The 16,074-nt window shown below is 44.2% G+C and overlaps 2 protein-coding genes and 1 long non-coding RNA gene across 7 annotated transcripts; 1 reads left to right on the forward strand and 2 right to left on the reverse strand.

Moving 5' to 3' along the window:
* Positions 1-22: 22 nt before the first annotated feature.
* Positions 23-13,643, reverse strand: hoxa3a (homeobox A3a). Of its 5 annotated transcripts, none has more exons than XM_078791993.1 (4): positions 13,514-13,643; positions 6,403-6,436; positions 3,091-3,652; positions 23-1,984 (listed from the first exon to the last, which is right to left on the reverse strand). In XM_078791993.1, the coding sequence occupies exons 3-4, from the start codon at positions 3,533-3,535 to the stop codon at positions 1,230-1,232; spliced, it is 1,200 nt and encodes a 399-aa protein (XP_078648119.1). In that variant the 5' UTR covers positions 3,536-3,652; positions 6,403-6,436; positions 13,514-13,643; the 3' UTR covers positions 23-1,229. The 5 variants fall into 5 exon arrangements, with proteins under 5 accessions (XP_078648119.1, XP_057903795.2, XP_057903794.2 ...); XM_058047812.2 differs by lacking the exon at positions 13,514-13,643 and adding an exon at positions 7,206-7,401; XM_058047811.2 differs by lacking the exon at positions 13,514-13,643 and adding an exon at positions 7,232-7,399.
* On the forward strand, positions 8,169-8,861 carry LOC144899474 (uncharacterized). Its single transcript, XR_013627600.1, has 3 exons — positions 8,169-8,274; positions 8,405-8,555; positions 8,666-8,861. It is a non-coding gene; the product is annotated as an uncharacterized LOC144899474 (long non-coding RNA).
* On the reverse strand, positions 10,377-12,494 carry hoxa4a (homeobox A4a). Its single transcript, XM_058047841.2, has 2 exons — positions 11,995-12,494; positions 10,377-11,615 (listed from the first exon to the last, which is right to left on the reverse strand). Exons 1-2 carry the CDS (start codon positions 12,401-12,403, stop codon positions 11,284-11,286), a joined length of 741 nt encoding a protein of 246 aa, XP_057903824.1. The 5' UTR covers positions 12,404-12,494; the 3' UTR covers positions 10,377-11,283.
* Positions 13,644-16,074: the final 2,431 nt, after the last annotated feature.

Below are 16,074 nucleotides of genomic sequence, written 5' to 3' on the forward strand. Positions count from 1 at the left end.
TGTGCAACAACATACGCACAATTCTATTTTTATTTTCTATCCATCACTTTTTGTAGTAATTAATTTTGCATTGAAAGATTGAAATGCATTTTTTTACTTGCAATCTGCACCATTACTGGAACCAACAAAACCCTTGAAACATATTCCTTTCATTTCGATTGTTGTCTGTACTTGCAGAAGCTCCAGAAAGCTCCGGCCAACTGACATTTTTATGATTATGGATGTGCCCACGCTGATGAGATGAGAGGAGAGGAGAGAAGGAGGCCACCCGAGAGTTTTCTTTACGTCTCATCGGGAAGAGAAGGAAATAAATTATGCTGTGTTTTGCTTGTGCGAGTGTGTCTCTTACGGTATTTTTTTAAAATCATAATAAATTATTTCTGAACGTATTTTAGCCTTTGCAAAATATACATTATTATTGTCATTTGTTAGAAATACGGATAAAGTGCCAAATTAAAACAAATGTGCTTGGATTGTATTTCATGTGTTTTATTTACTTCTTCGACTTGGAGCAGCATGGAATGTATATGAAGGGGGGGATTAACGTGTTTTTTTCTCTTCAATAAAAAACAGCTAAAATATGTCCTTCTTTGCACCCTTATTGCGTCGATTGATTGATTTTACATTCTGAGAGACAATATCAAATAAAAATAGCTCCTCGAAGAAGAAGAAGAAGAAGAGGGGTGAAAATGGAGCTTGCATGGTAATAGGGCTGGGGGGGTGGCTTGAATCCACTGAGCTTCTCGTAAGGGTGTGAAATAATACTAGAGGACTATTTTGTAACACTAAACAAAATAAATAACATGAGAAAGTCCACAAGCAAAGGCAACCTATTAGAAAAAAAGCATTTCCCTCATAAATCTCAACTGGATCCTTTTACAAGTGCAACAAAATGCAAAACAATATGATCTTCAAATGCGGATAAATAAGTTCACATTGAAAAAAAAAACGAATAACATATGTTCATAATACCCTGTTTGGATTTGAAAACCATAAAAAAATAGATTAAATAGGCCTATGCTCCTCTTCTATCGCCCCCACCAATGTCTTTTGGAGAAAAAAGAAGAAACATGATGATTTATCCTATACGCTACTTCACAATTCGTCAAACTAGAGGCAACCTAAAGGCAAAAAAGGAGGCTGTGCGGAGGTACACAAAGAAAGGCGGTGATGCGGTCCGGAGGTGGCTACGAGACAATGGGCGGAGTGATACAAACTGCGCCACACCGCTACAGATGCGTCAGTTTCGGCGCCTCCTGGATTCTTCCCTGAGAGTATTGCGGTGTAAGGTCTGTGTACGTCGGTGTGGGATCACACACTCCGTGATGCTGGCTGCTGCCCATCGTGATTGCTCCATTGTAGTCCATGTTGGAGGACGGCGGGTGCGGGAGGTGTGTGAGGCCGAAAACGGAAGCACCAGAGTTGGGCATTGGTTCGATGTAGCCTCCGCCAACATAGACGGGGCTGCCCTGCATGTGAGACCCGTAGTTGTTTCCCTGCAGGGCATGCGCGTCATACTCGGGCGTGGCCGAGTCGGGATACCTCTTCTGGGAGTTTAAGGGAGGGGGGTATGACGTGGCCATGCCGTATGCATTTTGATGACTCTTGTTGTAGGACGTCGGTGACTGGGACTCGTAAGGAACACTGTTTACCAGAGAATGCATAGAGCTGAGGTATCCTCCACCTCCTCCACCAGAAGATGGGCCCACTGGACTCCTGGGGGACTGCCCCCCGGGGGAGGGCATCATCCCGACTCCCTTCTGATCCTTCTTGTATTTCATCCTACGGTTCTGGAACCAAATTTTGATCTGTCTCTCCGTAAGGTTGAGCAGGTTGGCCATCTCCACCCTCCGTGGCCTGCAGAGGTACCGGTTAAAGTGGAACTCCTTCTCCAGCTCCACAAGCTGGGCGCTGGTGTAAGCCGTCCGGGCCCTCTTGGAGGCGGCTGACCCAGGAGGACTCTTGTCTCCGGGGCAACTCTCCACTGTGATGGGAGGGGGAGAAGGGTGTCAATCAGTAATCCATTAAAACAAAACCAAATACAATACAAATCCAGTCTTTCTCCACCAGAAAGTGTAAAATCTGTTTGTTATTTTTTAAGAATATGCCAATGGCGTGTAAAAAAAAAAACCCAAGTTGGGCCACACTGGTGTAGCCAAAGCATCATGAGAGGTTCTGCTAACACATAGTAGCTAGCCGCACCACTGAAAAGCACAATAAACTGAACATTAGCATCCAGATTGGGATGTACTGGTGGCATCATTCCACTGTGTAACCTTCATTTAAAGTACCAAAAGCATAAAATACAACTGAATACACCCCCCCCACACACACACACACTCCAACCTGCATGCATGGAGACACAGTAGCACATTCCTAATATTCCTCATTGTGTGTGGAGCATCTTGACTGCCTTCACAGATAAGCGCCATAGCAGCACGTCGAGCCACAGTTTTTGTGGCAGGCGGCCAACAGCACATAGTAAATTTTTACTACCTGTCGAGCCAAACACGAGCAAAGGGAATGTAGCATGACATAACCTCCACGGGAGCATAGCAGAGACCAAAAAGGTGGGAAATATTAGCTCATAAATAATAAAAAAAAACATATCCTATGGTGGAATAATTGTGTAAAAGGCTTACAATGAATTAGAATGTCAGTTTATCATTTGGGAGGCGGTTTAATGAAGCACCTCCAATTAGCTGATGATAAAGTTGCCCCCCCATAAACAAGTTGAGACAACTGTGTTTTGTTGTCTCAGTGGGGACATTATGTGATCAGTGTATGTTTACAGTAGAATGGGGTCATCCTCAGGGCAAGGGGGTGGTGGCAAATGGTGAGGTGAGCTGGATGGGGGGGGCTTTAAATTTCCTTTAGAATTTGGATGTTAACAGAACTACTCAAAGGTGTTGATTATTGCCGTCTGAGCTTCCTGAAGACCCATGTAAGATTTCCCTCTATGTGACATTTAAGGTGCAGGGGGAAAGTGGTAAGTTCACAGTGGGAGTATTATATGATGTGGGCTTTAAACCCCCCACCCCACCCACCACCACCCCAGTCCTAACATAGTGAAAGTTGCGTGTGTTGTACCTGAACTGGCGCTATTTGCAGGTTTCTGTTTGGTGTTCTGGCGGGACTCCTTCATCCAGGGGAAAATCTGCTTTCCGCGGGGGGCCGATGTGGGAGAGCCGCTCTTGGCGCTCGGTTGCCGGGTGCCGTTGCTCGCGTTCTCGCCGGTGTCGGCGGGGGACCGTGAGGGAGGGGGCGCCTGGGCGCTTTCGGGATGATGCACCTTGGTCGGCGCCGCTTGGATGCCCGCGGTGGCGTCGCAGCTCTCCGCCATCTCCGCCGGCTTGTGCAGAGGCACGGAGCCGTCAGTAGACTGCAGGGAGCAGGCGGGTCGATGGTAGTCACTTTCCACATGAGAGGCGCGGGGATATTGGACCTGATTGGCATCATAACTGAAGCCATTTGCGCTTTGATACGGGTAGCCACTGTAAATTGCCGAGCTGTCGTAGTAGGTTGCCTTTTGCATCTCGCCGTTTCCCAATATTTATTTCAGAAAGTGACAGGGTCTTGACACCCTTGTAGAAGAACATTGGCACCCCGTGGTCATGTGACGCCTCTCCGCCAATGGCCTCCTCGGGTGAACCTGGGGTTACAAGAAGCACTGTGAGCAGAAGAAATGGTGGCGATCCATCTTACTTTTCAATGCAGGCCTGACACTGCACACTATAGGCGAGATAGGGCCGGGCACTTGTGCGCACGATTACCGTTTACCTTCTGGCTTGTGCGGGCCAACCTTGCATTACCATCTGTGCTAAACAACATGCAATCAAAGGCAGCTCACTTTGGGAAAAACATTAGACTAACAGGAGGACTGCGTTATGTATACCAACCATGCAAAAACAACTACAATGCATTTGTATGCGTAAACATTACGCATATAGTGTCCATTTTCCCTGACCCTGTCTGCAAAGCACCAACCACCACATTCCCCTTTCTTCTCCCTTAAAGACAAATAGGACGGCAAAACCTGAAAAACCGGGTGGACATTCGTGCATTTCATGACCACAATGTGAACTTTTCCCGTGCTGACCCATAATACTGGTGTTGTCTACGCGGCTGACCGTCCTGGTGCCATACGGGGGTAACATTCATGTGGACACGGCCGGAAGCGGTAACAAGGACATGGACAGGCGATATAACCAACAAGGTAAAGCAAAGATTATCGCATAGTTACTAAAAAAAACAGATAATAATTCCATTTTAGCGTCATTCTTAAACAATAATGATCATGAATAATGATAATAAACATATAAAATAAATATATATATTTTTTTAACCAGCTGTGTACATCAACATATAAATAGATATAGTAAATATATATGCAAATACCACGTATTACCATGAAACTTTCAAAGATTTATACTACAAAAATAAAAGACAATTGTGAATAAATAGTGGCTATATTACTATTAATATAAACAACAATAATTTACATTTTAACTCATTTTGATATTTAACATTTTAATATTAATATTAACATTAAGTTTACAAAGATAATATTGAGAATGTTTCAAGTTATTTCCTACGCAGGAAAAAAATATTTTGCACATTTCTCTATTAAATTATAACTAAAGTTTCATAAAGTTGTAGAGAAAAATAGAAAAGGCTCCCCAACGAGGCCATAATAAAAGCAAGGTAGGGTGTCTTGGATCTGCTGCTGGACAAGAGCTGGAAGTTTGGTCCTTATATATAAAAAAAAAAGATTAGTGTTGTTAAAGCCGCGCATTAGTAAAAAAAAAAAAAGGTAAAAATGAGACAAAAGGCAAACTCGGGCTCCCCTTTGCACAGCCTTCTGCTCCACGTTAAGAGAAATGTGCGAGTGTGTGAACTCTTCCTGAACCGAGATCCAAGTCATACGGTGATAAATCACCGTGCGCGACACACAAACTCGGCCATTTAGAACCGAGGCAGCCTATTTCTGGCCTGCTTACCTTAACCTCTGACGACCAATGCAGAGCACCGAGCAATATTTTCTCATTCAGCGACGAAATCGATCAAAGTAGTAATCCACAGGAAAGTTGAAGAGGCAGGGCTGGGCTGCAGCAGCGCCATGCAGCATGCAGCATGCAGCAAGCAGCCACAACAAGAAGAGTCGAGAGAGAGCGTGTGAGAGGGAGAGAGAGAGAGAAGCCCCTTTGCTTTTTTTTTTCTTCCTTCCACCCCTTCTGGTGTCTTCCCCACTCGACGTGGATGTGTACATGTAGATTGCGAAAAGCAGGCGTGAGCGCTCAGGTCACAGAGATAACTCTTATCTGGCTTCAAGCGACCTCTCCATAGCATATAGCAAGGATAGAGCCATGCATGAAGCCTATATGGGAGGGAGGGGGGTTTTCAACCAGGCTGGACCGGACCCCCTTCTTGTGTGATCGTGAAGGCACCAGTGGACTGGCCCGAACCACAGCGTCACACCATAGACAAGAAAAATTATGCAAATGAAGTAGAGCCTTGCTGGAAAGGCAGTTCAAATCAAGTGGCTGCCTCTCACCCCCCCCCCCCCCAATCCAAGCAAATGAGGGAGAGAGAGAGAGGAAGAAAGGGGGGAGAAATTGCACATAATCACAAATAGTATGGGAACTGTCCGTGCTTTTATTGTATTATTATTATTATTATTATTTACTAGGCTGGAAGGATGTAGTGAATGATGGCTTCCGGTGAATAAAGCATCACTATCCCAGCAGCCGTGGGTGTTTGATGGCCTCTCGGATGGAGAAGATCATATTTTGTGGCTGAGGAGAGAAGAGGAGAGCGTGGGGGAATCCCTCTGTGTGGTGATCTTTTTTTTTTCTTTCTCTCCCCTTCCTCATGAAAGGAAAATGTCCTCTCAGCTTTACGCATTCACACTGCTCCCTTTCTTTAAAAAGGTAGAAAATACAACACGCGTGGGAGGGCGAGTGGGCCCAAAAAATTAAGGCCAACTCTGCTTTTTAGCTTGTATAATTATTTACCGCTTTGTGTTGAAAAACGCTGATTCTGCTGAGAAGGTAGAAACAATCCAAAAAGGAGGGGGGAGATGTCATGAAAGTAAGTGTTATAAAAATACATAAATACACGCGTGGCGTGTACGCATGGCTTTGGAGTAGAAATGGCTTTTTGAAAGGAGCGAGGCAGCGCTCCAAAGAGGCTTCCTCGTCACGTTTATGGTGACAAATTACACCTCGCAGACAAGTGGAGGAGAAGGAATTATTGCTCCCGGCCTGCCAGTATTGCAGCTCCACGGAAGAGTCACACGCTGCTTCTGTCAGGCCTTTGGTGTGGGCGTGCTACTTATTATTTTCAAAACGTGGAATAAGCAGCCATCAGAAGATAAATCAATAAAGATGAAAACAGACTTACCGGGGGAGCTCTGTGACGTTAAAGGGCCGGATTTCTGCAAGAAAGAGATCAGAGGTTTATTTTATTCTGCAAGATTAAGTCACGTCTATGAAGTGCGATGATTCCACGAGATTAAGCATGATTTAAAAGTGATTATTCTAAGACTTTTATGCATTTTCATTGTTAAAAAATATGCAATTTTCCCCCCAAATCCACATTAGAGTGAAATATTGTCGGCTCTGTGTTTAATAATATAAGCAAGCCTTATGCAAATACTGTTTGTTGTTTCCCTCTTGGCCGGTAAGCATTTTTCCCGACAAACGGATCGAATAGTCATTAGCTGTGGAGCACCATCTTCCCCAAGTCCCCGCTCCCATAAATCACGCAAGGAGCGCCGTGACCTCAGCGCGGCCGAGCCGTCCTGCGTGGCACTCAGTCTTCCATTATACCCTCGTTTTCCCCCCGTGGAACGACACAACCCCACAGCGTTCACCTACTTTTTTTTTTTTTACTCCTTATGGGGTTCATGTTGATGTAGTGTTTACGCACAAATATTGGTTATGCTTTGTTTGGGTTTATATTGCAAAATATATTTAATATAGTATAATTATTCCGTGCCTTATCTTAAATATTACATTTTTAAATATATATATTGTAAAATATATTCAGTGAAAATAAACAGGGAAATGGAAGCATGCGTGTAATTAATAGCGTCAACCTGACAAACCATTTAATTAAAAATAATCATTTTTAAAAAGACGTACATGATATATTATGTGTTAAATAGTATAGTGTAAATAATACCCTCACCTCCCTTTACTGACCTCTGCCTTTCGCTGCAATAACTCACCACAGTAATGAACAATCGGCGGAAATACCTCAAAATAAAATCCATCCTCCCAAAGCTCGGGCTCTCTCCGCGTGGAAAAACATATCCGTCCGTGACACCCGTGTAATACATCCACACAAATACACACGCACAGAAAAAAACGGGAGCGTTTCTCCTATTAGATTGCGCCTGGGTTCTTTCTTCCCCCCCCACCCATCACCTCCTCCTCCCCACGCGATAAACACAAACTATCCAGCCAGGCGTCTCTTCGTGGAAAGCGGGGCTATAACGAGCATCACACGGTTACATCCAGCACAACCACAACCACAACCGTCACATGGCACGAAGTCAACTTAAATCCCCTTTATTTGAGGCTGTGAATCATTAATGGGGGCAGTCATGGGGGGGACAGAGAGGGAAAACGAGGATTCTGGGACACCCCCGTTGGATTTAAGAGGGTTTTCCACGTTTGGGGAAATCCTGATTTCAAGTGGGGAGATGTTCTATCAGATTCAGGCTTAACGTGGAGTGGTTAGCAGTATTCGGCTGTATCGCTCAATACGCGTGGAGCATCAAGGGACTCAGTGTCGCCCCCATCCTCTGTGGTAATGTTTGCAGAAGCTCCCCATGTCCACAGTACCCATAGTGGGTAAGTCCAAATAACTTCCGTGTGTCCCTAATTAATACATTTTGTTATCACTCGAGGACATATTTGAGGGGGGAGGGTGCAATAGGGTGGCTGCCAATACCCCACGCAGAGCGACACTCGCCCACTATGGGAATTATCTGGCGCCTGGAACCCCAAAAAGCCAAAAAACAAAGCCGGAAGGCTCCCTCCCTTTCGAGCTCTCCTCTCGGCACCGTTTGGCGCTTGTTTTCAGTCAACACCGAGAAGCGGGCGTGGAAAAATCCCACCAGAACTATTAATCACTCGTGGACAGCGTCCCTGCATACTCCCACCAACCCCACCCCACCCCACCAGTTTTTGTGTGTGTTCCCAAACTTGAGCGGTAAACTTTTAAAAAGCCAGGAAGAGGAGCGGCAGAATTCATCCTTCAGTAAAAGTAAATTGGACTTTTACGCACGGGAGATTGTGACTTTTACGCATGGAAGAAAATTGACTTTTACGCACGGATGAATAGAGAAACTAAGAAGGTTGTCTGTTTAATATTTTTCTTTGCTCTGTGATTACAGATGGAAAGCCATCCCGAGGATTAGTTGACGTAAACCGGGTGAGATTTTTCTTTTACGTCAACTTTTCGCCACCATGAACTTTTCCATGACCCGGGCTGAGGCAAAGAGACTCAAGTGGGGAGTTGTTTGGGGTTTGCAAGACGAGGAGGAGGTAAAGCCAAAGGGCGTTTATGACTTGTATAAGAATTCCATTTCAATTAGATTTCTTTTGGACTTGTTCAACTGTCGATTCCACCAACTTTAAGCTTCTTATCGTGTCAGCAAGAAGAAGTCAAAAGTCCTCTGGAAGACGGCCAGACCAAGGAGCACATCTTTGCACCATGTTGACATGGAGCTCTTAACAGACAGCTAAAGTGAAGATAGTCCTTTCTGCAACCTCTCTGGACCAACATCAAGCCTAATGTGAAATGGAGATGTGTATGCTTGGTTTTTTTTTAACTAATAAAGTTGAATTTGAATACTGGATCCTTTTTACATGACATATTTTATGTATGTTGATGTACACAGCTGGTTAAAAAGGGTTAAAGGTGAGCAAACTAATGCAGGCATAATAATTCATATAATAGAGAGCATGGCTGCTTCTGCCCTGAGGACTCTGTTAATCATTTACAAGTCTCTATATGCTCCATTGTGTTGTCTTTTTCAAAGGACCTTTCATTTGGAGTTGTCCTGACAACTTTTTAACGCCCTATAGTTCCTCTGACTACTGATGTTAATGTTAAATAAATACATTAGACATACAGCAACATGTGTAATTCATGCATTTCTCAGCCAGAAATCAAGTATTTTAATAATAATTTTATGATTTAAGTACTTGACACTTCAAAGTTTGGGGGAAAAAAGACCACAAATAAGAAGAAAAACGCTTCAAGTAATATTTTTTTGTTGTTAAAATATGAATTTTCCTCTATTAAATGTTGCTTCCTGAAAAAATAACCAACATATAGGCTACATCATCACTATATAAAGACACAAAAAACTACTTACAAGCCACGAGGGTCAGTATGGAGCAGAAGACAGACTCACGCCCAGAAGAGGATCACTTCAAATGAAAATAAGGCACATTTTCCACATCTATTTCTAACCCCCAGGGACATTCATTATTCAACGAGCCACACGGATGGGCAAATTAAAATTTCAGCACATTGGAAGTGACCTCTATTGGCAAATGACTTGAAAATTGTAATTGAACTTCTTCATGGAGTCTGCGCAAAATCGTTGTCACTCACACTCAACGCCATTTTCTGCACGGCTTTCATGTTATATGTGCAAGCAGTGCAGAAAGAGATTTTTATACAGTGGAAATGACAACAGGGTACCATTACGCATGACGCAGTATAGCTCATTTAGGACCGCTCGCCACTACAACCATGAATGTACTTTAATAAAGCTTTTTGTCCTAAACTTACTGGGGGTGTCTCATCGCCGATGTTCACACCTTAAAAAGCCCCTTTGGCTGTCTCGGGATCGATATGCAAGCTGAAGAAAAGACTCTCCGGGGTCTCAGCACTGATGTATGGTCTGAACATTGTATGTGTCGAGAGGTCAGGGGTCGCAAGAAGGGCCGTGGACTGCTGATTGGTCCGAGGCGCCCGTGCCCCCTGGTTGAACCCATCATTGTTTGGATGTAGCAGGTAGTGACCAACACTCACACTCTGGTGCACTGAGGCTGGCTGAGGTCGCCTTGTAATGGCGAGGGAAAACAATCTTGGGCACGGATGTATTTGACTATTTGGGTTTGGGTCTCAGGGTGTCACAAGACCGTGGACCATAACATGCGTGCTAGATGACATATATTTCAATATGATGCACATATATGTATTATACACATATATAGGATAGATGTTAGTTTATAGGAAGAAATATAGAAAGGAACATTAAATTATATTAATTTCCTTAAGATAAACAATATATGTTTTTATATACAAATGACCTTTTCATAAAATAAAGAAAGATACACGTGTCGACAGTTGAATATAATAGTTTTTTAAAAAAGAGAAAGAACCTTAGTTGGCTTTTACGCGCGGCTTTTCTGGCTGCGAGATGCGCACGCGTGCTGAATATTCAAAGTCACCTCAGCCTTAGAAGTGAAGTACACGTTTATTTCACAAGGACATATTCAGTCTACACTATAGCCTAACAGCACAGGGGGGTCACTAGTGAGACGACACAAACACGGATGTATTATTCACAGTTTTAGAAGACAACACAGCAACATGGGAACGCACGAGCACGAACCAAACTATAAAGACCTCACGACACACAACTATAGCAACAAAGTCTCTACTAAATGCTTTTCCTCATTGTGCCTTCGTTTATGATTTGTCTATATATGTACATTACAATGTGGGGCATGTCACCTGGACTACATTCAACAGTAAACCAACCCACTCGAACACACACACACACACACACTCACACACACACACACACACACACTGTGACTATACTGGAACTCCTACAAAAAAAATCCGCCTTTTAAAAATCATAACTTTCAAGTATATTAGAATTCTTCGTGGAAAACCATAAAAAATAATGAAAAAATAAAGAAATGAGGCGTACTTTTTCTGATGCAATGCTACCTTTTTTGATCCATTTCAATGTGCGTAATCCTTCATCCGTAATAATATTAATAATAATAATAATAATAATAATACAAATAAAAAGAAATATATGAACACTTCAGTCGCCACCGTTGGAATTAAAAGTGTATTTCAAGCTGAAGACGAGAGAGACGGAAAGTGGAAGGGGACAAAGGGCGGGACACTGGGGGGCCCAGCGGCAAATAACAGCAAAATATTGACTCGGTCCTTTTGAATCCACTTGTGTTCTTTGCCATCGCAGTCTGGATTTTTTTTGAGTGTGAAATAAAGGGTGCACTATAGACCCACAGTGCACGGCGTGGGGACAAGCTGCTGGCCTGTTTTGATCTGCTGCTGCTGCTGCTGTTGGGCCACAGAAGATGAAGAGGCCGAATTGGATCGGATCTTGGTGTTGGGGAGCTTGTGCTCCTTCTTCCACTTCATCCGGCGGTTCTGGAACCAGATCTTCACCTGGCGCTCCGACAGACACATCGTGTGGGCGATCTCCACCCGCCTGCGCCTGGTCAGGTAGCGGTTGAAGTGGAACTCCTTCTCCAGCTCCAGAGCCTGCTGGCGGGTGTAGGCAGTGCGGGACCTCTTGGGCACTCCTCCGTTGTAACTGGCATTGACTGGGGTTGCGAGGGGGGGAGGAGGAAGGGGGGGTTGCACAGATGTTAAAGACAAAATCCGACAGATTCTCTGGAAAAAACAATAAAGCACCCTGCAGTTGCATGGGTGAAATATGCTCCACGTCATGCACAAGCACCCAGCTTAAGATGAAGCAAACAGCCGGGCTGGATATTACACTTTGGCTCCTCTCCAGTTTGGGCTTAAACGCAACAAAGCTCCGACAGACGAACAGGCAATAAAATTTACGAGGGTCCTTAATTACCGACCCCGCTGCTCTATAGTCGTAAATTGCAGTTGCAAACGGCTCTGCCTGCTACTAGCGCTGCCTCAGTGGCTCCGTGCGTGTACGGGTGAGCTTTAACCGTGACGATAACTCACCGGAGCTAACGTGGACCTTTTTCATCCAGGGATAGACCACCGGCTCTTTGCCCTTCGCCACGCCGGGGTACACCTCACCGGCGAGGCTGCAGTCCTTGATGGCCCCCCCAGCGCCACCATCCGGGGCCGATCCAAGGCGCGGTCCGTGGCTCTGCGGCTGCGCTGTCGAGTGGTGCCCATCGCTGAAATCATCCAGTCCGGCGGCGGGGACGTTTGTGTAATCGTAGCCCTGTTCCGTGTAGTTGGACCTGGGGTAGGATGGCTCTTCGTGATGGGGGAAGCCCGTGTCTTTTGGCCGCTCGTAGTAGTCCCCCGGGTTGGGGATGTATCCGCCCTGCTGGTATTCGTCGCATGGAGGAAAGGACGGCTCGATATAGTTGGAGTTTATCAAGTAGGAACTCATGGTCATTAATTTGTGAAGTGCAACAATACTAATTTTTATCGCGCTGTCGTTTTTCTGATCTCCACAGAACCCTCCTACTCGCTGTCAAATGTACAAAGTTGCGTGGTCACGTGAGCGAGGCCACCAATCAGAGCGCCTCCTGTGGGCATCATGTAAACAGGAACCAATGGAAAGCATGGCACTGGCACCAGCAGAACCTCTCCGGAGTGGCTTACGTAGCCGTTGTCTTCGTTAAATCTCATTATGGACACGCAAAACCAATCAAGAAACTTGTTTACTGCACGAACACAAACTTATGTGGGCGAGGCTTCCTTATGCAAAAAAACAAAAAAAATGCGAAAAAGCTGCGAAAGTAAGAGCATATTTTGAAGAATAAAATAAAACGTATGAAGGGGGTTGCAAAATGCTTCTTTTGAATGAAAAGTAGCGGTTAAGATTCGTATTCACCGTCAAAATGAACCTTTTTACTAGATTCTTTACACCAGCATCACCACCTTGAAGCACAAAGCCGAGCTTGCATCACTAGCAACAAAAACACCTTGCACCATTGTTTGCTTGCGCGTAAAATCCAGCTGCTTTTCACACCTAAATATATCCAAAATAACATCCCCAAAACTATAGAACCTGTTATATAGATCTGTTGCTATGCCTTTGTTTACATACATTCACCAATAATCGAAATTTTAAGCACATATGATAATCACCATCAGCATATATTGTGACACTGAGTGCGTTAAGTCTATAAAATGCAGACATGCAGCACATATCTGGCAACACAACTGGCAGCAAAAGAAAGCACCGTGTAACAAACACGGTGCAGTTAACGCATCCTTTAAATGCACAAAACTGCTCCGCTTTTGCACACACACTTAACCAAACATGTCATGTATTTGCCACAATGTGAGCACCAAAATTCAAATCATGGGGGCAACTACACCGGTAACACACATTGCTAAGACTATTCATAAGTAAATATTGTATTTTTAAAATGTCAACAATTTTGCACATTTCCATAGTTGTATAGAGCATTTTTATATTTGTGTGGATATTTGCAACCCCTATTTCGTTGCACTCCAAATAACAGTCCTCCGTAAAGTAATAATAAACATGTCTGACCTTGTTTCTCGCCATCAGCCATCACTTCTTCTGCCTGCCTGTCGTCCATACCGGAGGAGAGACAATACTGTCCTTCAAGATACTGCAGCTCCTCACTGGGACACACTGGCCGTGTCAACAAGTCCCCTGGAGCACAAACAAGAAACACAAACTTCAGGAATATTGAACAGGGTTTCCCTACTTATTTTCTGGCCTTTCCCCCCCCACCTCTCTCTTTGAGTCCCCCTTCTCTGTCTTCACTCCCCCAAACAGAGATAACTTCTGCCTGACCCCAAAGTGACACAGTTTCCATTTTGTTTCTGATTAATCTTGCCCATTGACAGTCTTTGTTAAACAACAAGGCGTGCCCCCTTCTCCTAAAGGGGTGACATTTTCATATCTGTTAGACGCAATGACCCGGGCTTCACCCCGGACTTGGACTTCTGGCCAACTGTGGATTTCTTTTGGGGGGGCGGACGGCATCAGTTCCCTCAATGAAGGAAAGCTTTTAAATTGGAGCAAAACCCGCACAAGGCAGACCAAAGCGGAAAATGTGAGTATGTTTTGCACTAATGTCAGATATGGATTTTTAGACAGGCATGCAAAGCAGCTAAAAGGATGTATTGGATTGCACTTGAAATATATTTCAGTATATGATATGATATTATCTATGAGGTAGCAGTATTGCAGAAGATGGCAAGGGAAAGAGAATTTACAGCAGAGGTCCTGTTGAAGTATAGGCCGGGTAATATCATATCCTCCACCGCACTTGTTGATGAGCTTGCTTTTCATGTTATCCAAGCGAGGCCTGCAACGTGGGGTTCAAAATCCCTTTAACCGGTACACTTGAATGCCATTTCTAGTCCGGAAATGCCTGCTTTTAACAAGCACCTTTCCCCACATGGGACGGCGTGTCTTCTAAGCAAAAGCAGTTTACAAGGCAGACCGTGATGTTCCACCTCAGGGAGCACTGATGCCGCCAAGTGAAGGTCTGCTAAGGTAAAATACATCACAAGCACTGACAGCTTACTGTAAATTTAGATTATGAGTGAAGTGCTGTGACGATAGTGACAGATTGCAGGTGGCTAACACAAGGTCTCTTGTCTATACGTAATCATAATAAATATCATTCTGCAAACAATATGTGTGCCAAGGATTCTTGCCTTTTGCAGAAATATTTGGACTGCATCTTGTCTGTAAAATATAAATTGCAGTCTTCAGGTGCATTTAGTTGCCGCACAAATGCAGGAAAAGTGCAAACCATCATATTAGTTCTTTTGAAATATATTATTTGACTGTAGAATAATACTGTGAGGGGAGAAATGTGATTATTTCTATTATCTAACGAACGTTCTTTTATTTCAATTGCGTGATGTGCAAAATTGTACATTTTCAAATAAAGCTACAATTTCATATCGTAAAAAAGAGTCATTTGTGTTATTGATATCGAATAAATGACCTCACGTGCTGTGTTGTGGATTGCATTTCTTTTTTAAAATTAATTTAAGTAGTTAGTAATTTTACCCGCACATTGACTATATTACATTTCTTATCAATCATAAAGTGAATTATTTTTTAAAGGTACAACAATGGGTTAAAATAGTGTATTTTAATTCAGTCTTTGTGAGCAACAAAAAACATCTGTGCCATTTTTGCCCCCCACCCCAAAAAAAAGCTTTCTATTCAAGCTGATCAGGAAGAGAGGGGCTAAATGTTTTTTAAGGGGTGCTTCTAGGAGCTCGGTTTTGGGGTGGGGGGTCTGTTCAGGGCCTTCCCATTACGCAGTGACCGGGTCGAGAGAATCAATCCTCAGAATGCAAATGCCACCCCCCCTCCCGTCCCCAAACATATCAAATGCAATTTATTCAAAGGAAATTCACCAATCAAGCGCGATAATAAAACGCCAGCCACTCAATCTTGTTGCAGGGGGACGGCTGGGGAGGGTGGTGGTTGTGTGTGTGGGGGTCTCGCTCCCCTCCTCCCGAACGCAGGGTCACCGTGCATGCAGGGTTCACCTGGAGTGCACACTGCAACATATGTAATTCAAAGCTATTCTATCTTTTGTGTGGACGAGTCAAGATCGCCATTATGAGGCTTGCAGGCATCAAGCTCGGAGCGAACAGATGACGGTGACTTGCCTCACAGCCTCAACTTTTGACCCCAATTTTTCCTCTTCTCCTGCTATCTCGCTCTCATCAGAGGCGGCCCATTGAGACATGATGCCCCCCAAAAAAGATTTAAACAACATCAACATGATGCCTAGACGAGGATCATTTCCATAAATTTAATAGAAAAGGAACAACCTGCACGATGTGCCTTCCTGCAGGGAGTGATGAGCACATATTCAAGACAAAGGGAGCAGGGAATATGCAAATAGTTGACTAAAAGTGTGTGTGTGGGGGGGAGTAAAAATGTTGTCCCCTCATAGCATCAGCAGCATCCCAACACTTGTTCATCCATCCACATTATTCTCCTTCTATGGACAAGGCCGAGAAAGCGTGCTGCCATTAAGCTGCGTGCGTGTTGTGTTGCCTGAGCACACATTTGCAGGCTGACAGTGAACTTGGCCTAAAGCGAGCTCT

Source organism: Doryrhamphus excisus, linkage group LG7 (genome assembly GCF_037039965.1).
Source record: "Doryrhamphus excisus strain RoL-2023G ecotype Guam linkage group LG7, RoL_Dexc_Guam_v1.1, whole genome shotgun sequence".
NCBI classification, from domain to species: Eukaryota; Metazoa; Chordata; class Actinopteri; order Syngnathiformes; family Syngnathidae; genus Doryrhamphus; species Doryrhamphus excisus.

Coding starts and splice junctions, on each gene's coding strand:
- hoxa3a (XM_078791993.1), bottom strand. CDS start 3,535: ATGCAAAAGGCAACCTACTACGACAGCTCGGCAATTTACAGTGGCTAC. Junction 1,985..3,090: donor TGCAAATAGCGCCAGTTCAG/GTACAACACACG, acceptor CTCCCATCACAG/TGGAGAGTTGCCCCGGAGAC.
- hoxa4a (XM_058047841.2), bottom strand. CDS start 12,403: ATGACCATGAGTTCCTACTTGATAAACTCCAACTATATCGAGCCGTCC. Junction 11,616..11,994: donor AAAGGTCCACGTTAGCTCCG/GTGAGTTATCGT, acceptor TCGCAACCCCAG/TCAATGCCAGTTACAACGGA.